Raw genomic sequence first — 26,331 nt, 5'->3', positions numbered from 1 at the left:
ATTTGCTGCTTCAGGAACTCGGACAGACCTGGTATTCCCACCTCTGCCAGCACACATTGCATTTCCTCTCCAAATGCAGAGTTCAGTGCAGAAATTGCAGACCTGCAGGTACATCTTTGCTATTCTCTTGTATTTATTGGAGCTGCAGAGGATCAGAGCCAGGCTGCTTCAGTGGAATGACAGCATCTTTGCCCACACAGTGCCTGTCTCTAAATTTAGGATTCCTGCTCACCATGGCAAGGTGTGGGATTGCTCTGAGGGAATGGCAGAGTTGGACACTGCTCGGGAAGGGAAGGGAAGGGAAGGGAAGGGAAGGGAAGGGAAGGGAAGGGAAGGGAAGGGAAGGGAAGGGAAGGGAAGGGAAGGGAAGGGAAGGGAAGGGAAGGGAAGGGAAGGGAAGGGAAGGGAAGGGAAGGGAAGGGAAGGGAAGGGAAGGGAAGGGAAGGGAAGGGAAGGGAAGGGAAGGGAAGGGAAGGCAAGCTGGGGACTGAGTGTGGCAGAGAGGTGGGATGGGTGGAACAGGTGAGGACACCAGGGTGGCCTGGCTGTCACAGACACACCTGAGCAAAGCAAGCAGAGACACCTTGGTGACAGTGACCAGGCTCAGCTGAGAGCCCAGATGGCTCAACAAGTCCATGGGGAGCACAGGGTGAAGCAGGAATGGTCATGCTGGACCTATCTTGATGCCTCAGGGTTTAACTTTTATATGTTTCAGATTCTCTACCGCTGTAGTGTGTAATTCTGAGCTTCATGTCAGGGGATGGTGAGCTCTGTGCACAGAGCAGGGAGACAAAACAATTCCTGCTCCAGCTGGGCACCAAGGACAAATGATCCAAATGTCAGCCCAAGAGCACAAACACCGTGGGCTGAAAAGAGAAAAGCAAGCAGGGTGGGACTGCCTGGGCTAAAGCTGGAAATGGACAATTAACTCCAATATGCAAATGGAGCAGAACTTATAAAAGTGAGAGACCCTGTGACTGGTTGTCCATTTTGTGACCATTTTGGTTCATCTTGGGTGCAGCCCTGGCTGGGCTCTTGTGCTGCCCAAGGTGGATCCATCAAGGCCTTTTAATAAATCCCTGCTTTATTCTTTAGCTCAATCCAGTCTCTGTTCTAGGTCAGCCTTCCCAAGGCATCAGTCTCTAAGCTGACCTTGACTCCAAATGAGCAAACCCCTGTAAGGGGAACACCCTCAGAGCCATAGCAATGACAAGTCCCACAAAAAACTTTTATTTGCCCATGTGTAAAAGCAGATTCCAAAATATATACTTTATTTTTTATTTGGACAGATGGAAAGGAAAAATAGACTTGATTACTGCTTTACTGGTGTGGCCAAGTAATGCAGTCACCATTAGGAGTAACTTTTAAAAAGAATTTTTGTAAATAAGTGAAGAACAACAGAGAACTTTTCAGTTCTATTTCCCTGTCACACCCTCATGTCAAACTACTTCCCCTTCTTTGAGAAAAAATCCCAACAATTTCTTTATTAAGCACTGACCTGCTCCTATATTTTATTACCCAGATTAAGCACAGCTCAATATTCTGTCCCCAGCATCCTTATTTCTGGTGCACCTGGGATTTCACAGGGAACAAAGGTGAGTTTAGATGTCCATTTTCTACTGTAATACCTTGAGAGCAACTGTGAAACTAAATCAAAGTGTAGGTTCTTCAACACTGAAGAGAAGAGGAAAGCCACCAGCAGCTTCCTTTCTTTTCCCAGACACTGGAACTAAGTTTCCAAAGTTTGCCAAGTTGCTGTTTTCTTAACAAATTAACCATGGGCACCTCCAAGGTCACAGAGTTACTGAACAAACAATGACAAACAGCAAGGTTTGGGTCTGAGCCCCGTCCCTGCCCCAGAACATGTGGTTTGTGATGGGCAGTGTGCTCAGGGCTGAGGGATGCTCAGAAAGCAGTGAGAGGAAAACTAAGGAGCAAAATGTACCTAAAATTAGGGGCAAGAGTAAAAAGGTGTGGATTCTGGTTGTGAACATGCATTTTCAAAGCAGCTAAGCAGCTATTTTCATAACAGGAGAATTAAGACAACCTTAAACTCAGACTGAGCATATCTCAGCAGTAGCAATCAAATCATAAAACTGTGGAATGGTTTGGGTTGGAAGGGGCCCTAAAGATCTTTTTATTCTAATTCCCCTTTCACTAGACCAGGCTTTCATGATCATTTAGATCATCTTCACCCTCTCTAACAATGTTTCCTGGTCTGGATTGTCTTCTTCACACAGACATCACCCTAAAATGTGGCTCTGACTCTCCCAATCCCACAGCAGCAACATGGTGAGAGCAGCATTTGGGCCAGTCCTACATTAACATTTGTTTGCTCTTTCTCTTTAAACTACCCCAGGCCAGTGAACTTGTGCCAGAGCAATTCCATCGGGCCCACAAGGGTCTTTGGTGCCTGATAACACACACAGAAAAATAAAAATGAAACCTTTGAGCACAGTTTTGTATGTGAGCACCTCTGTGGAGCAGAGAGAGAAGTGTTTAAAAACAGATCTGCAGAGCACAAAGCCAACATGGGTAGAGATAATATGAATTAACCTTTCTGAATCAGAGAATAATCACTGAATGGTTTGGGGCGGAAGGAACCTTAAAAATCATTTTTTTCCAACCCCCTGCCATTGACAGGGACACCTTCCACTATCCCAGGCTGCTCCAAACCCCATCCAGCCTGGCCTTGGATACTCCCAGGGATGGGGCAAAGGAGACTTGGAAAAGAATAAATAATTGTAAAAGGATTCAGAATAAATCAATGTTAAAGGATTCATTTCTTTCTCAAAATTTCAGTATTTCCATAAGTAGTTACTTTGAATAAAAGCCTTTCATTCCCTCAATTTCCAACAAATCTTCTACTCTTTTCCCACTTTACTTCAGCATTAAGCAGTTAATAAACAGGAGGCTGTAACCCCACACTAATAATTCTTCCTAATTAAAGAACCCTGTTAGGACATGTGGAACAGTTCCTGGATTTTACTTTTAAGCCCAGACCTGTCACTTCCTTGAAAAATAAATGTAGCAAAAGAAAATGAGCAAGTTTTATGAGGGCCCTGCAAAGCTTGACATGAGAAAAGGAAAAAACCCCACAATTTCTCTGCATTTTGAGGGGCTTTGTGTGCACTTTATTATAATATTCACATCTAAAGGACTTGTTTGTTGCTGTGGTATCTTAAAAGAATTTATTTCAGGTAGAAGAGCAGCAGAGATGGCTTGAGATTCTTTCAGCCTTGCTGAATTTTCACTGTTACCAGTCACACAATGCAGCCCAAGGCTCATCCGGGCGGGAATGGATGCATCTCATGCAGCTTTTGGAAGGAAAAAGCAACAACTCCTGAGCTCTGATCTGCAACAGTGTCACCAAAACACCTCTGATGCCCGTCCCCAGACTGAACACAGCTGGCAACATCCTTGTGAGCAGCGCCTGTGCCTGCTCAGGCTCGGGCTGGGCAAACAAAATCCAGAGCAGGCAGTGACTGTCCCTGGTGCTGGGCACTGCTGAGCCCACACTGCCAGCCCTGGGTGCCTCCATCCATGTGAAAACTGCCAATCATCTGGTTTTTAAAATGTTAGAAGTTTAATAGTAATAAAATGGTTATAAAAATAGCAATATAATTAGAGTAATAAAATAATTGGGACAATTAGGGTTAGGACAATATGAGACAACAAAAACAAAGAGTTACAGACAGTCCAGGTACCTCTTTCTGGGCAAAGTAAGCCCGAAAAAGGACACACATTAATAGAGGATTAACTCTTAAAAACAATAACCTGTTGCATATTCATACACCTCATACATGATGCATAAATTCCATTCAAACACAGGATTCTGTCTGGTCATCGTCAATTTCTTCCTCTGAATCCTGACGGTGGCTGAGCAGGCAGGAAGTTCATTTCTTCTGATAATGGAGCAATAAATTCTCTTTCTCTGAAAGATTTAGGTGTCCTGTGGCTGCTATCTCGCTGCAAATCCTTTCTTTAAAAAAAGTATCCTACATAGCATAGCTTCTATTTTAACACTTTGTTATAACCTAAAACTGTATTTAACACACTGCTTAAGAAAATTAACACACAGCATAACTTTCTAACATAACACATCTAATATTCATTTTAATATTTGAGAAAAGCCAATCATAAAATATGCATTTTTCATAATCCAGGATGACATTTAGGGACTGGAACAAGTCTGGGGATAGGGAATGGAGATGGGGAAGGGTCTGGAGAACAAGGAGACGCTGAAGGAGTTGGAAGGGGGCTCAGCAAGAGAAAAGGAGGCTCAGGGGGGACCTTGTGGCTCTGCACAGCTCCTGCCAGGAGGATTGGACTCTGCTCCCAGGGAACAGGGACAGGACAACAGGACACGCTCCTAAGATGTGCCAGGGGATGGGTATCAGGAAGAATTTCCTCACTGGAAGGGTGATCAGGCCCTGGAATGGACTGCCCAGGGGGCTGGCGGGGTCACCATCCCCGGAGATGCTGAAAGCAAAAGACACGAAGCTATTCCAGAGGATCCAGAGAGGCCACAGGGATGGGGAAGGGTCTGGAGGGGCCTCATGAAGAGCAGCTGGGGACATTTGGTGTATCCAGCCCGGAGCAGAGGTCAGACCTGAGCAACCAGAGCCCCCTGAGGAGAGCAGGGCAGGCCAGGGGCTGATCTGGGCACTCTGGGGAGCGCAGGGAGCAGCAGGAGCTGAGGCACGACAGGGTTAGGCGGGATATCAGGAAAGGCTCTTCCCACAGAGGGTGCCGGGCACTGCACAGGCTGAACAGGGAACGGGCACAGCGCCAAGCCTGACAGAATTCGGATCTGGGACAACGCTCCCAGGCACAGGGGGGCATTGCTGGCGTGTCCTGTGCGGGGCTGGGTGGGGGACTCCATGATCGCTGCCTGCTCAGGACACTCCGAGTCTGTGAAAGGATGGATGTGTTCAGTAATGGGCTGGGCTCAACGACTTCAGAAGGCTTTTCCAGCCCAGCTGGTTCCGTGATTCCGTGACCGACTCCGTCCCCCTATCCCTGTCCCTGCCCCGCTCTCCCCGCCCCGGGTCCCGTCTGAGGGCGCCGGCCCCGCCCCGCCGTCTCCAGGCGCCGCCGCCAAGGGAGGAAGTGTCGTAAGGGCGGACAGGAACTGGCCGCGGGTTTTACGGCCGCGGCGGCCGCGCTTGGCGGCGGCGGAGCGGGAGCTGCCCAGACGCGGCGGTGAGTGGCGGCGGCGGGGGCACCGCGGGCCCCGAGCGCTGCGGGAACGGCGCCGCCCGCGCCCGCGGGGGGAGCGGGGCAGCCGCCACAGGGCGCGGCGGGGCGGCGAGGCGCGGCCCGGGCACCGTGCGTGCCTTTGTTCGCGCCCCCCCCCACTCCGCTCCCCGCCGAGCGCGGCCCGTGAGGCCGCCGCGCCTCTCCTCCCCCCCCCACCCCACACACCTTCCCGTGGCCCCTGCTGGGTTTGGCGCCTTCCTCCTCCTCCTCCTCCCCGGTGAGTTTGTGTCGGTCTCTCCCGTAGGATATGGCTGAGGTACCGCCGGGGCCTAGCAGCGTCCTGTCCCCGCAGGGGGACACGCTCTCCCCCTTCCCCGGAGGAGGAGGAGGAGGGGGGGGGGGCTGCTTCCTCCTCCTCCTCCTCCTCCGCCGCTTCCTATGCCGCCGCCGCCGCCGCCTGCACCGGCGCCCAGGACGAGGAGGCCGAAGAGGAGGAGGAGGAGGAGGAGGGACCCGCGGGCGGACGGGAGCAGCAGCAGCGAGGAGGAGGAGGAGGAGGAGGAAGCGACGGCGGCAAGGGGGGCCCGCAGCACCGCCGCCACCACCGCCACCACCACCACCCCCCGCACCACAACCACCAGCTCAACGGCCTCATCAGCCCCGAGCTGCGGCACCTGCGGGCCTCCCTCAAGGGCAAGATCCTCGGCTCGGAGGCAGGGGCGGCCCCCGAGGGGCTGGAGAACAAGCGAGCCAGCAAAACAATGGGCTCCGGACAGCAGCCGTCGTCGCCCCCCAGCGCAGCGCCCTGCTCGTCCCCCCACGCCAACCACCTCCCTCCCCAGGGAAGGACTGCACCCTCTCCTCCTCCTTCTCCCCCGGCTAAAGGGGACAGGAGCCAGCCTGCTGCCACAACCACGGCTGCTGCTGCTGCTAAGACTGCAGCCCGCAATGGGCTGGCAGGAGAGACTGGCTTGGAGGAGGAAGAGCAGGAGGAGGGGGATGAAGGAGGGGAGGAGGAGGAGGAGTCCCTGCAGCTACTCTCCGGGTCCTTAGAAGCAGCGTGCAGTTTGAAAGGCTCGGGAACGGACTGTCAGCCCGAGGAGGACCTAACGATACGATACGTCCAGTATGAGTCAGAGCTGCAGATGCCCGATATCATGAGACTGATCACCAAAGATCTGTCTGAACCCTACTCCATTTACACATATAGGTATTTTATCCACAACTGGCCACAACTTTGCTTTTTGGTAAGTGCCGGAGGGAGCAGGGAGGGCAGGAATTGGGAGTGGCTTGGGGCTGGGGAGGAGGGGATGGAAGGGTTGGCGTTTGTGGAAACACTTTTAGTCATCTTTTTTGGGATTACCTGTCCCCTTGTGACCCGTGCAGGTACAAGTAAAGCACGTGGCCGAAGTTCTGCATTTGTTAACACGTGTTTTAAATGGTGGGGAAAGGGTTTGAGCGCAGGGCTAGGATCCAGGAATTCAGGGCTTCTAATCTTGGTTTTGACATTGACTTTTGTGACCTTTGGTAGCTCATTTTATGATTCTGTCTCAGTTCCTGGGCTTGGATTTAAAAAAGAAAGTACTTAGTCCACTAATGCCTTGTAACTGCTCGCTAATTCTTGCACAATGGTTTTAAAACTGACTGAAGCGGGGCTGGCACATAAATGCTAAGTGATAGGTGGGGAGGCACTGTGAAAGGTTTAGCAGACTTTTTGATCTGCGAGCTTACTTTGACAAAGGCAAGTCCCACTGCGTTGCTTTTACAGGTGTGAGAGTGCTCGCAGCACGCAGGAATCCTCACGTTGGCTCCCTGCACTAACAGCGTATTTAGCGTTGTATTCTTTCCAGTGCACTGTTGAAAGGCTGGTTTAGCTGCCCCCCTGCCTTCCTAAATGTTTAGCACTTTTTGTGTCTCAGTTGCAAGCTTTTAGGATGACAATGCATCCACAGGTAAATGAAAGTGAGTAGAAGCTGGCCTGAGGAGTGCATGTGCATAGCAAGGGCTTAGCTGTGCTTGATTTACTCACAGCAACACTCCCAGCTGCAAAACACAACGTTTAGGGGAGTTTGTGGCACTTCCTTGCTAAAGAAAATGAGGAATTTCTTGTGTCTTGAAAGCTCTGTTTTAGCCAGAGCCGAGTCACCCTTCAGTTCAGGGCTATCTCTGAAATTTTGGTAGAATTTGAGCACAAGAGGTGAGGCCAATGGAGCCCATCTGGCCTTCAGCTTCCTGAATGCTCCTGGTTTGGGATCTGCTGGAATTTATAGCAGGATTGATATGGTTTATAGGAGGATTTTCACAACTGTGCCCCTTAAAACCCTGCAGAGGGAATACAGTAGGATTCCAGGAAGTTGAGCAAAGCAAAATGTTGACCTTCTGGAACAAAACAGAATATGAAAATATGGGAGAGCTTTGTTGGATGCAAAGTCATGTTTGCCATTACAGGGATGCTGATCTGAGCACAGTGATGTTCAAACACTGAGCTCTGCCTGGGACAGATTTACCTCACACTGGGAGTAAAATACTCAAGAATTACAAAAGTCCATCCTTAGAGCATCAGGTGCAGCCCTGGTAATGCCAGGGCAATGTTGGATACTCTTAGATCACAATGCATTTATTTAGACTTTCACTCATTATGGGTTTTTTTTGGTCAGGGAAAAACTGGAGAATTTTGTTGTGAGAAGAGCAGTGACAAGTTGTTTGACAGAAAACTAAAACAGATGATTTCTAATAAGCATATTTAAAGAGTAAGATATCACTCAAAGGAAAGAAAGCTTGTTTTGTAGTGACAGCTTCATTTTTTGGTAGCCCTGAAGAATCAACAAAACTCTTCTTGAACTCAATGTATTTGCCATTTTTTTAGAAAGGTGAAACAATGTAAAGCACATAAAAGTGTAGAGAATATTATATGGCTGTGAATGTCTAAAGCCAGCAAATTGTTATCTGCTTAATAATTTGAAGGTCTTGCAGCATGTTGTGTTAGATTCATGTGTGGGAAGGTTGGGGTTTTTTGTGACTGGTTTTAATGTTTTTGAGGTTTGTTTCTTAAAAGGTTGTCTTGAAAATTTTCTGATCTATAAAATATAATTAGTTCCTGCAGTTAATGGACTCCTGAACTACTTCTCTCCAATAAATAGCTTTAAAATATTTGTCTTCAGTCAGGGACTGCATATTTCAATTAGGAAGAAGTGTCAGGATGGTGAGCATGAAGCTCAGTGCCTGATCTCACAGAATCATTTGATTTAATGCATTGTGGCCCCACACCCTTCTGGTTTCTGGTTTTGTCAAGAGGGGTTAGCCTGTGATTTGATTGTATTTGGAAAAAGATCTGTAAGGGTTCAGCCAGTTCCTTTGCTGAATTTCACCATCACCTTTGGAAACTCGTCCAGAGCACATTGACCTGTCTGCCCTGTCACGGCACCTTTGCTTCCCTCTCCCTGTGGGGGGGAAACAGACACCCCTGAAATTGAAGATGGGATGTGTGTTCTCCCTAAACAAACAGCACTTGTCTCTTTCTGGTGGTTTATTTGGTGAACCACCTGAAACGTGATTTCCCCATTCTGACCATACAAAGCTAATTTCTGGGGACATTATTAACTTTATTACATGGATCTGAAACTGGCTGAATTTTGGCTTGCCCTTCCCAAGCTGCCCAGTTGCTCTAAGGGCTGGTGCTTGTTTTTCCTTGTGCCAGCCCCTGTGTTCCTGTGATTTTGGGAGCCAGGTTATCCCTCTGACAGCTTTTACTTGTAAATGTGTGTGTATTTAGCTGTTTTAGGTGATGCTCTGTTGGTTTAGAGCTGCAGATCTATTCCTGTAGGATGTCCCAGGTGCAGGAGGAGAGGTGGGAGGGCAGAGACCAACCCTGACTGGTCAGTGGTGAGCAGAGTTTTGCAGGCTCAGACCACTTCCTAACTGTACACTCAAAGAAGAAGTTAATATCCACTTCAAAAGCACCTGGAGATACTGGAACTCTTAAAACCCTATTAAATTCAATATCTAATTTATCCACATAATTATTATCCTGACTTTAGGGGTAGCAGCTTGGGAATACTGCTCAGTGCTGAGCAGTATCTGGACTGTGGCAAGGTAATAACATTTTCCTCCATAAAAATCCAGTGGAAGGAGTCCCTGTCCATGGCAGGGGGTTGGAACTGATGATCTTTAAGGTCTTTTCCAACCCAAACCATTCTGGGATTCTGTAAAACTCCACCTGTCTGGTTCAACTTAAGTTTTGCCTGTCTTCAGAAGAGCAGGTTTGCAGTGTGTGTGTTAGGTGTGGGTGCCCAGTAAATGTTTGGTTTTTACTTATTCCCAGCAGCTCTGTCAGCCCAGTTTCCCCTCAAATACCCACTCCTCTGTCAAAGAGTGACAGGGGCAAGGGGCATCTTGTGTTTCATGTCAAGTATTTTTAAGCAATGTTACATCTTTGTCCCCAGATGGATTGTAAATGCATTTTCAACGTTGTAGCTTTCTTTTCAAGTGGTTTTGAAGCTTCTAGTCTTAGCAGTGCTAAAGTTCTGAGGCTTGCATTTCAGAGTGATAAATTAAATATTTCAGAAAATTGTTTTCAAAATCCTTTAGCGTGGGAGAGGTGAGCTTAGGAAAGCTTGCTCTGTGCCAGAGTTTGGATAAGACAGAATGTAATAAAAGGCTGAGTGTTGTAACCTCTCCTGTAATTCACTGTACCACTCAGCTGCCTTTTAAGAAGAATCTAGAAAATCTATGCTTTTATTGGGTTCTTCACTTTGCCACTAGCTCTAGCAGCATTTATAATTTAAACTTTCACAAGTTTAAAAATAACCTATTAATTCCATGTAAGTGGTTTTAAATGTGTTGTAAATCCTAAATGACTGCAGTTAAGTCTTGTTTTATACTAATGCTTTACATTTTTTTAAATTGGATTTGATTCAAGAGTCTTGCTGTGTTGAAATTAAGACTTGTAGGACATCATCCCTGTTCTTCACTTGTGGAAAACCTGGGGCTTAAAAAGGAAGAACCAGAAAAGTCAGGAGGGTGTCTGAGAAGTCTTGTGGCACACGTAGGAAGAAGTTTTGTGGGAGAATTTGCAAACTTTGTACTCCAGTTTGTTTTTAGGAGTGATTTCACTTTCAGGCAGTCTGTCACTGTGATGAGTGAAGGACGTGAAGTCCCTGCAGCACCTGAGCAGGTGACTGCAGCCAGGACAGATATTCCAGGGGGTTTTCCTCACCCAGGAGAAAATTGCTGCTGTCCAGGTTTGTGGGGGGCAGCAGAGGGAGGTGGAGATTTGCCAGGAACTGGGGAGAGCTGTGGCCAAAGTGGCACAGTGAGGTTAAAACCATTGCCCTGAGTGGATCCTCTGATGGCACTTGGTGACTTGATCCCTAAATGGGAGCCAGCTCCTGCCCAGCTGTGCCTGGATAGTTGGGATGGACTTTGGTGCAGGTGTGAAAGGAAAAATGCAGTGCAGCTTCTGTGTTTGAATTGCAAAATGTTTCCCTTTTGGGGCTAGTTGGCTGTTTTAATCTGCTTTAAACAAAACTCACAGGATCTGGATATTAAATGCATACTCAGACTGTGGCTGACAGACATAATGCCATCTTTGATAATGAAATTAATACAAATTGATTAATTCTATGAAAAGTAATGTTCTTGCTGATTTACAGACATTACTCTACTAGCTCTTCCAGTATATTAAAATCTGGTTTGTTTTAAGCATTTAAACTTATTCATAGGAACAAAGATGATGCAAATATTGGATTTGGATTCATGTATGTTAATCCTGCTACTAATAACTTACTATTGGAGTAAATCTTATAGTACTCTGTGGAGTTTATAATGTATAATAGTGATTTAGGCTGAATTCTGTTTGTAGAAAATTGCATGTTTAGAAGTACTCTTGTATACCTGAAAGGAAAATTTGGCTCATGATTATCTTTTCCTAAATGATGTTGTGTGGGAGCTGCTTTTCTTCCCTCCTCACAGCTCTCCCTATTTCAGTCTGGGGTTTTTTGTCCTCATAGTTTAACTTTCTCCAGGAAATTAAATCACAAAGTTTTGCATCATTTTGGTTTAGGTTCATTTCCAGCTTTAGATAATGTTGGAAAGAAGGAGAAAGGAGAGGAAAGGCAACAAAAACCCCTCAAAATTAGGTGGAAATGCAGCACTCCCTTTGTGAGTGGAACAGCTGTAGATTAACTGCCAGATTTACCTGCCTGAAGACAGAGGAATAAATTTAGGGGTTTGGAGAACTGGTAACAGAGTCATTCTTTATTCAGCTCTCTGGCAGCAGTGGTAAAACCAGTGGGTATTTGCTTCTTTGATCACTGAGACAAAATTCTTGGCTGTTCATTTACCATTTTAAATATATATGAATATAACTTTTCTAAAAAGTGCCCTGGACAAGAAAGAGCTCAGATATGAAATGTCTAGATTATCACTACTCCTGAAGCATATAAAAAAATATATATAAATATATGTTAAAAATTCTCCACATAACTGTTAGAATCAACAGTTTGCACGTGTTCACTCCAGGGTAAAGCACAACTATAACATGCTAGTTTGTGGTGTGCTCTTTTTTTTTTTCTTTTTTTTTTAGTGAGGGATAAGATTACATCTAGGTACTCTGCATAATTATAGCAATGTTCTGAGCAGTTTGTCTGATGATACCCTTTATTTAACTCCCTGCTTTTCTCAGGTCTGAGCTGAGATCCAGAACTTGCCTTGAGCTGAAACTTTGCATGCACAGCTCCTCTTTCCTGTGGAATAACCTGTGTTTTGGAACAAATGAAAGATTGCTTAGAGGCTCTGTGTTTCAGTCCAGTTAGATCATGCTACAGTTTTTGTTTGTTATTTTAAAAACCACTCGTTAGATTGTTCAGGGTTGTTCTTGGATACTGCTGAAATGTGTTTTCCTGCCAAATAAAAACTTAGCAATAGTTATATTTGCTTCAGCTACGTTAGAGATGGGGTTATAATCATGCTGTATCACAGGGCTTTGGAACTGCAGCTTGTACCTTTTTTTGGCTGCTTCAGTTCACCTTTGCTGCAGCTCCTGGTTAACAGCTGACTTAGTTAATAACATCCAAGTGGAGGTGCTCAAAGATTTGATTCTTTTTGGGGTGAAGAGACTGTGCCTGCAGTGTGACCTGCAGGAAGGAATCTGTCCATGGAGCTTTGGCCTCCAGGCTGTGCACGAGGGTTCAGGTGCTTGAGTTTGTCCCACAGCCCGTGGAGCAGTGAGCTCTGGCTTCACAGGTGGCTGCTCTGAGGCCTGGCAGTGCTGCTCTAGCAAGTCCCTTTCATTTGACATGTCTTAGAGTTGTAAATTTGGATTGTCCCCAGCTCTTGTGGCAGCACTTGCTTGTGCCAATCATGTGCTGTGCTCCTGGTTTAGCTGCTGCACTCGAGCCCAAGGCTGGTTCTCCCTGCAGCTCTGTCAGAGGCTGTGGATCCTCTCACCCGGCCATATGTGAAATCAGGAGTTTCTTTTTATCTCTGCCCATCTTTCCTGAGTGCACAGGAATTTGTTTTCCCCTTGGATGCTGTCCCACTCGGCAGCATTACTGAGTTCTGCTGCTGCAGGTTATAATGTCATTAATCCCTTGTGCTGCCTAATCCCTCAGTTAACATCACTGAGTTTTCCTTTCTCTCATGGTAAAATTTTGGTGAATACAGTGGGTGTGCAAGTGGTTTGCTGAGTGTTTGGGGAGGAGTTGGGTCCTTTCCTTTTTGGGGTTTTTCTTGTTAATATTTCAGAATTCCTATGTCTCCCTGACCACGGTTACTGTGACAATGCCACTGGGATTAACTGCCAGTGCTCTTAACAAACGAAATCCCCAATAGTTAAAATGTGTGAAATTAACTGTGCTTTTTGTTTGTTCTCTGGGTGTCGTGTGACTGAAAACGACAGTGTCTAAAGATTAAATGCAGCAACACTTCCCTCTGCTCCATTGTGGCCTTGACATTAAAACCAGACAAAAATTAAGCATGTTATCTAACACAGCCCTTGCACAGGAAAATCAGATCACTATAAAACAGGAATGGACTTTTTTCCTCTGCAGAAGCCCATATGAAAGGGTAATTTATGCCCTAACCTGATCTTTTCTTTTATTTGTTTTGCCTTTTATTTATTTATTTTCCCTTTTTAATCATGTGCCCTTACCTGTAGACTTTGTGCAATGATAATGTGGTTCTCCCCAGGAATAATTCATTGGTTGTTAATTGTCCTGGAACTTTATTGGAATGTAATAAAGCAATTAAATCTTTTAATCTTGGAAATACTTTTGGAGACGCTTTTAAAATTTACATCGTTACCTTTCATAGCTTTATACAAACAAATTCTGTGGGGCTCTTTCACTTGAAAAATGAAGTGTTTTACTGCTTTTGGTGGCACTGTGGATCCCAAACTGAGAATTCCACCTGTGTGTGTTTGTCTTTAAGGCCATGGTAGGTGAGGAGTGTGTAGGTGCCATCGTCTGCAAGCTGGATATGCACAAAAAGATGTTCCGCAGAGGTTATATAGCCATGTTAGCAGTGGATTCCAAATACAGAAGAAAAGGAATTGGTAAGAATAGCCTTTTTTTGTCTTCTTTCTTCTTTAAATCCTCTCCAGCTGGGATAACTGTAGCTGTCATAAAGATTTAAGCTGAACTGAAGTTCAGGATGTGGTGCTTTGTGTGTCATCCTCGCCTTACTCAACCACGCGAGCTCCCCAGTGGATTTTCTGATTTTGTTAAAATAACCTGAAATGCCCTGTGAGTTCACACCTGGGATCTGATAAGGCTAAAAAGAAAGGCAGGCAGCAGCCCCTTACCTCTGCCAAATAACAGTGGGAACTGCTTTGTGTTTTATGTGTGCCCTCATCACTGTATTTCCATGTTGTGTTCAGGCTCCTTTTTTACAGTGAACTTATTCCCTGACTTCCCCCTATAAATTATGCATATATTACCCATCAGGGAGAATGTATGGAGCTCATTATTGTATTAATCAGGGAAGAAAAATAGCTGTGTGTTGTTACTTGAGTGATTGAAATGGAGATCTGTTTTGTTGGGAAGGTACATGGTAAAGAAATCACTCTTGGCAGAGAGTTTGCCCTTTCTCATTAATCAGTTTTGCCCTAGTGAAGGGATTTTCATTCTAACTCCAGTTAGCCAAGTTGGCTTAATTAAATATCTCTTCTTATGGAACTTAATTTTTTCATGCTGGTTATTGTGAAATTACATTATGTAAGGTATTTTTAACTAAATGTAGACGTCAGCTCCAAAGCTTAGAGCTGTGCTTCACCACTCATCCACACTGAACAGCTCATGCTTCTGTGATTAAAGACAGAAAATTACTTGCAATCAAAAAATACAGTGATCCATTGCAGAATGTATCATTGTGTTTGCTTTCTTCCAGAAAAAACCCTCCAAAAAAACACATTACCACAACTGTTCAAGCATGTGCAGATTTTTTCTTTCCCCAGTGCAATTCAAAAGCCATTGTTGGTCTCTGTAGTGGAGCAGAGGAAGAGGATACTGAGAAATCACTGTCTCTCCTTTCCTTTTAGCTGAGTCATGAAGGAGGCTGCCATAATTTAATTGCAGGTGCTTGGATTCAGAAGTAAATAAGAGCTAATGCTGTTATTATGGAGATCACTGCAAGACTTTTCCCTCACTTTAGTCTGTTGTTAAATTAGAATTACATACATAGAATTTATCTTTAAAGCCTTGCTTACTTTAGCATTATATATGTTGACTTTTTCCAACATTTGCCACCTTGCTGTTTCTCAGTGTGCTGTTAATCTGAAGATCTGCTTTAAATGTAGAACAGTTTTATCATCACATTCAGTGAAAATCTTAATTGATTAAAGTTTTGAGAATATTTTAAAACATTCTGTAGATTCCTTGGGGTTTTTTTTCCTTTTCCATTGCCTTCTTATGGAAGTGAGATTTATGCAATTTCACTGAACAGCAGTTTTTTCCACTAATAACTTTGAATTCAACTTTGAGTTTCACCCCAGTTCTACAGACAGGTAGGGATATTACATTTGTAGAACTGTTGTGAAATAGATGACAAATAATGATTAAAAAAATTAAACTTAATGCTTGACTGAGGGGAAGGGATGAGTTTTGAGAATATTATTAGATACTAGCAAACCCAAATGGGAATGAGCCATAAAAACTGTGGTTTCATAAGTTCTGTTACTAATACAAGTATTTGTTTTAGTAAGAGGAAATTCCCATGGAAGATGAATGTCCTTCAAGTACATGCCAGCAGATTTTGACTTGAAATGCAACAAAAAGGAATGAATCACATCTTGGAAGGCTATATTTAACACCATGTTGAGCAGAGCAGCCAGTTTCTAATATCCCTGTGTTACAAGAATCTTGCACTTGAGCTGAGTCTCTGGATAACTTCACAGATTATTTTAGTGTTCAAACTTGAGACCACAGCTTGACTGCAACTCCTTGTTTTTCTTTCCTCCCTCCTTTCCCCAGGTGTCATGTCATGTAGGTAGCACACATTAGTCATATATAAACTGGCATTTTTGTTTTGCACTGCAACTCTGACACTTACTGAAATCTGTGTTTCAGGTACAAACTTGGTTAAGAAAGCTATTTATGCTATGGTTGAAGGAGATTGTGATGAGGTAAGATTTTATAATCAAAACTTTCATAATATAAATGGTTTGCACTCTCTTGTTTGTGGATTCATTTCACAGGTTTTTCTTCTCCAGGATTTTTTTTTAGGTGGGAAATAAGTTGGTAAGAAGCTCCTTTATAATAAAAGGGAAAACAACCTCAAAAAAAGTATGGCACAAATAGGAGATGAACTCTCTAAATTTTTTCTAAGTGCTGAAATTCAGCAATTTTCATTGTGAAGCTGCCTCAGCCTTCACTCAGGCCCATTTTCCTGCAAGGGCCCCATTTGAGGTGCAGCTGAGCAGTGGGCTGAGCATGTCCTGTGTGGCCCTGCCATCCCTTCAGAGCACAGCCAGGCCCAGAACAGAGTGTGCTGTGCTGCTGCAGAATGTGGATTTATCACAGCACTCATCAGCCTCCTCTGACACTGCACAGAGCAGGGCTGCACTGGGCTAGCACAGGCACTGAACCACTGGCAAACTTCCCTGCCCTACAAGTTGTTGCTCTTTCACCAGATTACAGTTCCTGCTTTCTTTAAAAATATAAATATTGTTTATAAAATATAAATAAATATTGTTATAAATTATTGTTTATAAATATAAATATATTTGTTGTTGTGTGTCTTGTTTAACTTGTGAGGAGCTCTCCCTGCATCCATCCATCCATCCTCCTTACCCAGGTTATGTGTCCCTTTAACTTCCAGCTCCTTGGCATGGTGCACTTGTTCCTGACATGTGAGCACTGTCATTTCAGTGTGTCATAGTTAATGAGCCTTTGATCTCTCTGTTATCTCACTTCAGCTGCTCCCTCCATTGTCCCACTGCTCCCTCCTTTGTCCCACTGCCCCCTGGGGAAGTTCTTATGCAAAGCTACACAGGACTTCTGGCAAACACTCCAGTTTATTTTCCACTTGTTGTGTTTCTCTTCCTGCAGTATCCCTGCCTGTGCTCTGGCTTCATTCATTGGGAGATTTATTCTTCCCCTCAGATCCCTTCATGCCTCTGCTTGCTGCTGTCTTCTTCCCCCTCACCTTCTCATTTATGTTGTAGTTGGGCACTACAGTGCAGCCTGTAATTCTTTTTTAAGTTCTTTATTTTGGCTTCTTGCCTCTATCCTGATTTCTAAAATGCTTTCCTCTAATCTCTTTTACTGTTTGTCTACACTGAACTAATCAAGGAGAGATTGGTTGGTTTGTTCTCCCCATTGCTTTCCACTATGGTCTTGAGTTGATTTCCGATTTCTAGACTGGTCAAGATTTTTTAAAAATTGCAAAATACTTGAGGGCCAGGGTTACAGTGTTCACACCACAGCTGCAGAAGTGAGATGCAGAGAAGGGAAGTGAATTACCCACTGTTATTAGAGAGTCAGGAGTAGAACTGGATGTTTCTACTCAAGCTGAGTTGCAGTAATTACTGTGTAATTTCTGAATGTGCTATTCCTCATGTAAATTCATTTTTAGATTGGACTATATAACAGGTGACCTCTAACAGTAACCTCCTTCTGTGTCTTTTTCCTCTACCACTGTCATATTAATCCAAGATCCCTTTTTGCTGGTTTTTATCTCCATAAACATGAAATAAATGTGATAAGGGTTGCAGGTCTGCAGTGAGGTCTCATTAAGTCTTAGTCACAGATTTTCCTCTCTGCTGCTGTATAAATGCTTTGGACCAGGGGCAGAGGGCATTTTTCAGATTCTGTCTCTATTCAAATGCACTGCAATTCATACTCCTGGTTTTGGAACTGCTGTTTGTAGAATGATGATTCCAAACTCATCCCCTGATTTCTGGGGGCTTTTGCACCAGCTGAGTCTTGTGCTGGCACTAAATTTTGAACTGGGAACCCTTTAGGGAGCATGGAATACAAGCAGAGTATTTTACTGGTTATTTTTCTGCACCATCAACTGAGGCACACCCACACTTATTTTTATTTATGTTATTCTTTTCCACATATAGATTATCCACAACCAAAGAGCCAATGTTTTCATGTTTGTTTTTTCCTTTGCCACCAAGTAGGCTTCTTCCACATACCCAAAATGGTGTAAATAAGGAGGTTATGTGGTGGAGTGCTGAGGTTTCAGTCAGAGCAGAATCTGAAAAATCTAACTAGGCACCCATGAAAAGCTCTGCCCAACTCTTGGGTCTCACCAGTTTTCACAACACTTGTCAGGAGATCAGTTTCTGATTAATTGATGCTTAAAGCTCATCAAACACAAAGTGCTGCATCACAATAATTTGTCTGTGTGAGGCATAGAAATAGTTTAATCATCCCTGCAGCTTTTTAAGGTATTTTTCTACATCTTTGAATAAAATCAGAATCCTGATGAAAATAAAAAGATACTTCTTTTTGAGATAAGATGGAGTGCAATTAAAATCAAAATGCTATTTTCTGAAACTTGCTTGGAATAGGATTAAAAACATGAATATGCAGCTGTGGGTGTCGTGAAAAATTTCCAAAGGCTGCTTGGAAACTCTTCCCTTCAATCTAATTATGGCATAGATGCAGTAAATAGACTTAATTTTAATAATTTGTGGCATATAATCTGATAAATGCCTCACTCAGTGTGTTGCTTTTCAAAGTATCACAGATTTGGCTTTGGAGGTACCAGCATTGAGTCCTGAAAAACAAAGGATTTCTGCAACACCAGAGATGAAAATCTTGACAAATCACAGCTGATAGGTGGCATTTCAAAGCCTGCTGCAATGTTCTGGTGTTTAAGGACATTTTTTTCCCCTGGAGGCTGTTTTAGTGGGAATAAACCAAGGCAGGCCATGGAATGAGTGAGTTACTCTGAGAGGCAGAGTCTTCCTCAGGGGTGTGGAAGATTTTCTCAGGAAAAGCTGTGGAGTGGCTGAGGAGGGGAATTGGGTGGAATGGAATCTGTGTGCAGGGGAGGAGCTGGCCATGGCCTACATTAGAATAGAAACCAGGGAAGTGATCTGCTCTTGGGGGTGGGTGCTTGAACCAGAAATAACCTTCAGGCCTGGAGGAAGCACTCACACAGCAGCTTCCAGCTGGAGTGTCTGCAAATAACATTACAAAACTTGGGCATTCTGATTTGTCTTTTTTTTTTTTTTTTTTTTTTTTTACACCTTTATGACTTTCTCAAGTATCTGACGTTCCTGAATTCTGACATTTGGGGTAGTGAACTGTACTGGGCTGAGTTTCCAGTGGATCACAGTGATTTAGGAAAACTCTGGGCTGGTTGCATAGAAAAGTTGAACTATGGAAATAAATCAGGTGAAGGTGAACAGTTCTACTTTCAGCTCCAAAGTTTGGGAAATATTTTTCTTCTAGTTTAAAAAAGAAAAGCATGTGCTGACTGCAGCAAGGTGGGTGTCTTGGCTGCTTTTTGTACTGTTTTTGCTGGCAAGCAATTTCCCACAACTCTACAGCTGAAGACCATTCTGTGGAACTGCTACATCCCTTAATTACAATTAGGAAGGAGGAGTTGTTCATATGCAGGTTTTCCATCTGTAACAAATGACTCAGGAATCTGCATACAATTCATTCACTTTGTGTTACTGAAATAATATATTTCAGTCATGTGAAGTGAATGGATTGATAACTAATGAAAATAAGACTCCAGTAATGGGACTTCAAAAACCTTTTTTAAACAAAAATGTAGAACATGAAAGGGAACCACAGATTCTCATGAGACTTCCCATTGGAACTTCAGGGTGATTTAGAGTTGGGTTTTTGACCACAGTAGTAGGTCAAAAAAATGGCATTAAATGTCGTTTTAATTCATTTTAATTCATTTAAAAAATGAAATAAAATGACACACTAGTAGGTGTGTAATTTTAATTCAGCACCACACTAGTAAAAATGAAATGTGCATTTTTATGGAATCCTGTTTGAAATCATTACTTTGCTGATATTTTTAGTTTCTCCTTAATCTACAAAACATAAAAAGTATGAACTTTAGATTTTGAGTAATGCCATGCCTGTCTTTAAAAGTTAAGGTAGTTAAATTGATTAAGGACACTGGACAAGCCCTCATAACTTGAGTCTGATGATCTGTCAGACTTAAAAGTAAGAATAGCAACCTCCTCTGAGTGCTGAGAGGACTTTCTTACTTTGGCTGTATCCATTCTATGACTTGGGTTTTAAACTTGAGTTTCTTCAGAGTTTGAGCTGAAGAAGCAAGAAGGCTTGACCACTCCATTTGGCTTCAGTTCAGGAATAAATTAAAAGTGTGAAAATACAGCAACAAGGAACATTGCACTCCACTCTTAATATAGATATCTTTTTGCTTCTAAACCCAGTTAATATTAGAGTTGAGCTAAAATGTTTGGTTTATGAAATTTAAGATAAAAGAGAATGTCACAACCTTCAGAAAGTTGCAACTTTAGCAGAAAACGCCGCTAAATCTAATCAGAGCCTTGCTGCCCTTCAGGGGGGGTGTAGCTGTGTTATCAGAGGATTTAACAGGCATATGTTACAACAAAATCGACCCACAAGAGCAGAAATAAATGTAACAATGGAAGGTTTGGAGCTTGATTGAAAAGCTCACACAGGAAGAGATGCATTCTTCAGCAAAGGAAGCTAATGAAACCTGAATAAGATATGCCTGTGTTTCCTTTTCAGATAACAGAAACATGTCTTCAGCTGCAGTGTGTTGAGATCAGGGAATTACTTTTCATTGTGCTGAGACTTCCTTAGAAATACCAGAGCAAATCTCTTGCATTTGCTTTCAAGATGAGCATTCACTCAGGTAGTGGGATTCCAACAAACCTGTATTTCAACATTTAACCACTCCCTTCAGCTCAGTCACCTGCAGTGCTGGAAGTGTTTTAGCATTGCCAGGTGTTGGTGCTTGCAGTTGAATAGAGAGTTGTTACATCACTGTGCCAGCTTACTGAACCTTTGAGAGAGTGAATGCCCTTGGTAGCTGAGAGTTCAAATAAATGATCCTCTGCACAGGTCACATTGCTGCTTTGGCTTCAGTGTTTTGGTTAAATTGGAGTTAAGGAGTTGTACAATGTGTAGAAAATAGCCTTCTCCAGCAAAATGATGGCGCTTCCATAATTTCTTACAGATGAATAGTTACCCATTTTAATGGATGAAGGATGTTAGGAGTTCTCCATCAGCTCACAGGACTTGCTAGTAATGTTCTGGGAAGTGCCAAACAGAGAAATTCAATCTCTCGTTCTTCTCACAAAACTAAGAATTGAATTAGGTTGTCTTATGTGTGCAGCACTGCCCTGCTGTAATTTAAGAACTTTGCTGATAAATATTTCAATGTGTGACTCTTAGTTCCTTTTTGTAAAACTAACTGTTTCCAAGCCTTATATTGTTCATTGGGTTGTTATCCCCAGCTTCATTGTTTTTTCAGCATCCTTACACTGACAAACACAGGTGGGATTGATTGCCCATTGGATGTGGCAGCCAGTGGTTAGACTGGTCACCTCCAATAAGATTTAAAAATCCTTTTCGTGCATTTATTTGACTCAAGTTTCAGGCCACTCTGACCACTGGCTGCCTCCCGCTTTCACACTGATCTAGCCACTCCTCAGAGTGCAGAAAACAAACCCTGTGGAGAGAAAAAGGAAAGGTTTTCTGCCAGGTGGCTTTGGAAGGAGCTCAGGAACCAGCCTTGAGAGCTGGCAGGAGACTGGGGGGAAAGGAAATGGGAATGTGTGCCTGAAGGAAGGGAGGCCACAGAAGCCACAGAGTAGATGGACTTAAACTGCTCTGCTAATCCAGGCTACTGTTTTGGTCCTGTATTTTCATTCTTTCTACAGTGACCATCAGCTGCTCTTTAATATGTGGATATTCACTATCAGGGGTGTATGGAGCCCAGGCCTTGTTAGTTCAGCCCCTCTTCTTGCTAATAGCAGAACCTTAAATCATTGAGTTGGACACCAATCAAGAGGCAGAATTATTTTTTATTATGTGGAGGTGATGCAGGGCTTGTCAGTTATGGCAGAGCTCTGTTCAGTGCATGTGGAGAAAAGAGAGAGAGAAACAATTCTGAAAAATTCTGAAGTTTTGTGATTAATGTCTTGTTAAGGCCAGTGTAGTTTTTTGCCTATGCTTGAGAATTCTGACACAATTTTGAGTCTTAATTTAGACTACTCTTGGACTTGGGTTTGGTCTGAGTTATTTCTGACAGGTCTTTCTGCAACTAGGATCTTACCAACAGAGGGGGAAAAATATGGAAAACTGCTTAATCTTCTGGTGTGCACTGTGATTTGGGTTTAGGGTATTTGCTGGTACCCAAGTTGGATCAGGCTTGGAGCAAGCTGGGATAGTGGAAGGTGTCCCTGCCCGTGGCAGGGGATTGGAACTGGATGATCTTGAAGGTGTTTTCCAGCTTAGACCCCTGTGGGATTCTTGTGCTGAGCACAAATACTCACTGCAAACGTTGGCTCTGACAGCTGATGTCAATTCAGAGCTCTTATCTACATCTAACTCCAAGGAGTCGGGGCTCAAAGATATTAAATCATTAAATCCTCATGTGCCAAGTTCTTGTGACATGCAGAAGTTCAGTTACTCACCCAAAAGTTGTTTTGGACCCTAACCTGTTTGGTAGCTTGGGTTTTGGGGGAGGCTGTTTGGGATTTGTTTGTTGATGTGTTTTTTACCCTTGTTACGAGGTGCTGAACTGAAATACTGTTTACAGCCAAGAACTATAATCTTGAATGTTGTTTACAATTATAGCTGTGGATGAACTGCTATATTATATTTTATTTTAATGTGGAAATGGATGCTTAATGTGGAAATATTGCTTAATTAAGTAAAGATAAGAAGAAATGAATTCCATTCATTGCTAACAACCATATCTTTAAATAAAACCTTTGGAATTGGTTCAGCAATCGTGTACTTGCAACTACCGACTAACACAACACAATTCTTTTTCTTTCTTTTTCTTTCTTTTCTCCCTCAAAGGTTGTATTGGAAACAGAAATCACAAATAAGTCTGCTTTGAAACTTTATGAAAACCTTGGTTTTGTGCGAGACAAGAGGCTGTTCAGATACTATTTAAATGGAGTGGATGCACTGCGTCTGAAACTGTGGCTGCGTTAGGAGACCCCGTCCCAGCCAGCAAGCGACGTCCCAGCAGCGCAGAGTTGTCCTTTGCATGCATTGCAATTTGTCCCAAATTGCTTTGCAAGGTGGACTTTTAGTACTTTCCATGCAGCTCTTAAACCTGTCAGTGTCCCATTGAGTGTCGCACACATTCGTTGCACTTTGGCATGGCGCATTTGTTCCGAATTAAAGCCGATTGTCTCAGACTCCGAGTCCTTTTGGTACCAGCCAGATGTGCCAGGTGATAGCCAAGATATGTTCATTCATTTGCAAGTCTGCTGACTCTTTAGGACATCCACACAGTGAACGTTTTAGCAGAGAAAACCTGGATGGGAACGCCGCGTTTTGTTCCCGAAAATTCAAAATAAAGCCAATGTAGATTGTAAAATTCTATAAGTATACTAACATTTCATACAAAAATTGCCATAGTTTTCTGGGGAAGAAGAAGAAGAAAAAGAAAAAAAAGGCTTCAATTTTAGGTTTTATTTTTCAATATTGAATTTTTCCATTCTTAAATATTGGTACCTCAGTGATTAGTGAATGAAAAAATGTATTGTAGGGTGGGGTGTGTGTTACAACGAGTAACCATTAAATTGCGTCTGCCAGTGCCTGTATAGATAAGTATATTTGTCTTCACCTCTAAGTTTGGAGTGCATGCTTTTATTCTTTTACTTTCTTCAGTTGTCTTTGCAAGGAAAAAAAAAAAGAAATCTGCTTTTATTTAAATTCTGGATTTGATAATAAATTATTTCAGATTTTTATAATTCGGATACTTCTCCCAAACAAGGGGTTGGAAGGCCCTTCTTATAGCAAGAAGTGTAAGCTATTTTAAAACCTTGAGTAGCTGCTAAAAAAACCTGGTGGCACCAGTGAATCTCTGCTGGGTTTGGATGCACTTTTGTCATTAAAAGAGTGAGGGACTTCTTTTAAAAGAAGATATAGAAAATTAATGTAAATTGGTATGATTTTTATTTAATCAAAATTATTGCTAGAAGCTCTGAGAAACAGCTATTTTAAGATAGTTGGGACAATTTTTTTTTTCAGATTCAGATTGCTTTGCTTCAGTGTTCTAAAATGCTTCAATCTTTGGTTCTTGGTCTTGGAAATTAATTTCAAGGTGTATCATACTCATTTTCAGCTGCTCTCATTTTCTCAACTTACATGAGCTAAATTATTGGGGGATTTTTTTTTCCCCTCTAAAATCAAAGCAGCGGGGAAGGAATTCTGTCTCTTTTTCTTGCATTCACTCTTGCTCTGTTTTTCTTTTTTTTTTTTCCTTTCTTTATTTGGGCTTACATAAGTTTTACCAATACCCATCAATTTTTTCAGTAATGACAGCATCAAGGCTTTGTTGTTCTGTGTGATTCCATAGCCCAGGTCTATGAATCAGTTGGGTTGGGTTTTTTGTTTTGTTTTGTGGGGGTTTTATTTTGTTTTGGTTTTGTTTTGTTTTTTTGAAAGACAAGAATAAAGGTATTAGGTGACTTGTGGAAGCACCTCTGTAATCAGAGATCTCAGAATGTTCAGAGTTGGAAGGGACTCACCAGGATCAGGTCCAGCTCTGAGGTGAATGGTCCTTACAGGGATCAAAGGACGAACTCTCAGTGAATCCACTCTCATGGAACCGAGCGAATTCTCCAGATTTGCCTTACTACACTTTTTATTTTTCCTTTTTAGAGTTTGGTTTGAGTCGTGGGGTTGGTTTTAGGGTTTTTTTTTTTGTTTGTTTGTTTTCATTTTTGCTAATTACTGTACACTAAAAACAAAACCAACAAAACCCCTACCTCCAGTATCATTTGGAAAAGAGCCCTGTGCAGGAAAACTGGATTTGAGCAAAGCCGCCTTTTGCACAGACCAATCGCACATGGTGACGGACGTTTCTTACCATGTACAAATCATGAGTTGTATTTGAAAATAAAGATTTTTAATGGAAGCTGGCCCTGCTGAGTTTTCTGCTCGTAGAGACACCATCTGTGCTGTCCAGGGGGTTTGTTCCCCTCGGTAAAGAAAACTCATCTTTAAAAGGGTGCCCAAGACAAGGTGTTGTCAGTGGGGTCTTGTCCTCCCAGGACATGCTGGAGCTCAGCCTGAAGCCTGTGTGTAGCCACTGCTGCCTTGTGACACCATCAAACCCCTCCTTTTTCTGCCAGTTTTTCTGGGTGGCTTTTCAGCAGTTTTGATCAGTGTTAAGACTTCAATGTTGGACTCAATCCCTTGAGTCAGGTTTCCCTCAGCTGTGGTCCAGGACATGTCCCTGTGTCCCTATGTCCGGCCTTGGAGCTGGATGAGGAAGGTTTCAGACCTTGCAAGCAGCTGCTGGGCTTGATTCACAAATTGCAAACTGGGCTGCCTTGTGTGTCTTGCTGGGGTTTCAGTCTGCAAAGCCAGACAGGCAAGTTTGCTATTGGTTAATATTTAAGCCGTGGGTGTCTTCAGATTCAAAAGCCGACTGGCAAGTGAGCTGAAATCCCTCCTCACTGCCAAAAACATCCCTCTGGAGCAAACTTCAAATACAATTCTGGTTGGTTATTGTAAGAAGTGGTTGCTGCCATGCCTGTGTTGAAAATACTGAGCAAAATAGGTGTAGATCTCTTTTTTTGTTTTTCAGTATGGCCTAAAGGTTCTGCCATGGCTGCTGTGTCACAGTTCACTGCAGGAGACACTGAGCTGCATGTGCTGGGTCCTGTCAAACAGATTTGTTCTCTGTGCTGCTTGGGATTAGGAAATCAAGTGGGAAGCCTTGAATTTGCATAGGTTTTCAAAAGGAATCTAGCAAGGAAAGGTTGGTTATTTCTCCTGTCTGTTGCTAAACACAGTTCTCTCCCCCCCTCGCCTTTTTGCATTGACAAATCTAACTAAGGAGTTGATTGCTTTTATATTTAAATTTGCCCAAATGTTGCTACTGGCTGACATGTCAGTCTGAATGTTTGCATTCATTATGTTGGTTTTTTTTTAAAGAAATGATCAGGTTCATCACCTTCAAGGCATCATCAGATTGGTGTTGCAGAGTATGTCACAAACTTTTTCAGGGCACTGCAAGACATTGCTACAACTCAGTGCTGTGTTGAAAAAACTTCAGGTCTTGTATAAACATTACAACCTGTGTTGGAGTTCAGGTATCAGGTGGGCATCTATGAAAATAGCAAGTGTATCTCAGAATACTGGACTGCTGTTTTGAGTGGATTATATTCTTCTGTCCCTTTATCCTTTTTGATGAGAACAAAACCAGTGGGGTTCCGAAATGTACAAGTTGTCTAAATACAATGCAGTCAAATAAATGGTTACGTTGTTTATCTATTTCCTTTTCAACGGGAATGTTCTAATGCTTGTTTTGCTGTCTCTACAAAACACAAACTCACACTTGCTCAAGGCCAGGCTGGATGGGGCTTGGAGCACCCATGGCAGGGGTGGTCTTGAAGGTCCCTTCCAACCCAAACCATTCTGGATTCTTTGACAGAGAAATGGTGGGAAAATTTTTACAAGACAA

The 26,331-nt window shown here is 43.1% G+C and overlaps 1 protein-coding gene across 1 annotated transcript; it reads left to right on the top strand.

Moving 5' to 3' along the window:
- The first annotated feature begins 5,173 nt into the window (after positions 1 to 5,173).
- On the top strand, positions 5,174 to 24,777 carry NAA30 (N-alpha-acetyltransferase 30, NatC catalytic subunit). The gene is given in 6 exon segments (XM_058026419.1): positions 5,174 to 5,205; positions 5,507 to 5,605; positions 5,607 to 6,449; positions 13,630 to 13,753; positions 15,765 to 15,820; positions 22,704 to 24,777. Coding segments are annotated over 5 exon segments (1,257 nt in total). The 5' UTR covers positions 5,174 to 5,205; positions 5,507 to 5,509; the 3' UTR covers positions 22,842 to 24,777.
- The last annotated feature ends 1,554 nt before the right edge of the window (positions 24,778 to 26,331 follow it).

This window comes from Melospiza georgiana, chromosome 6, assembly GCF_028018845.1.
Source record: "Melospiza georgiana isolate bMelGeo1 chromosome 6, bMelGeo1.pri, whole genome shotgun sequence".
NCBI lineage: Eukaryota > Metazoa > Chordata > Aves > Passeriformes > Passerellidae > Melospiza > Melospiza georgiana.
The sequence above is the reverse complement of the archived record's forward strand: the minus strand, read 5'-3'. Positions and strand labels throughout refer to the sequence as shown.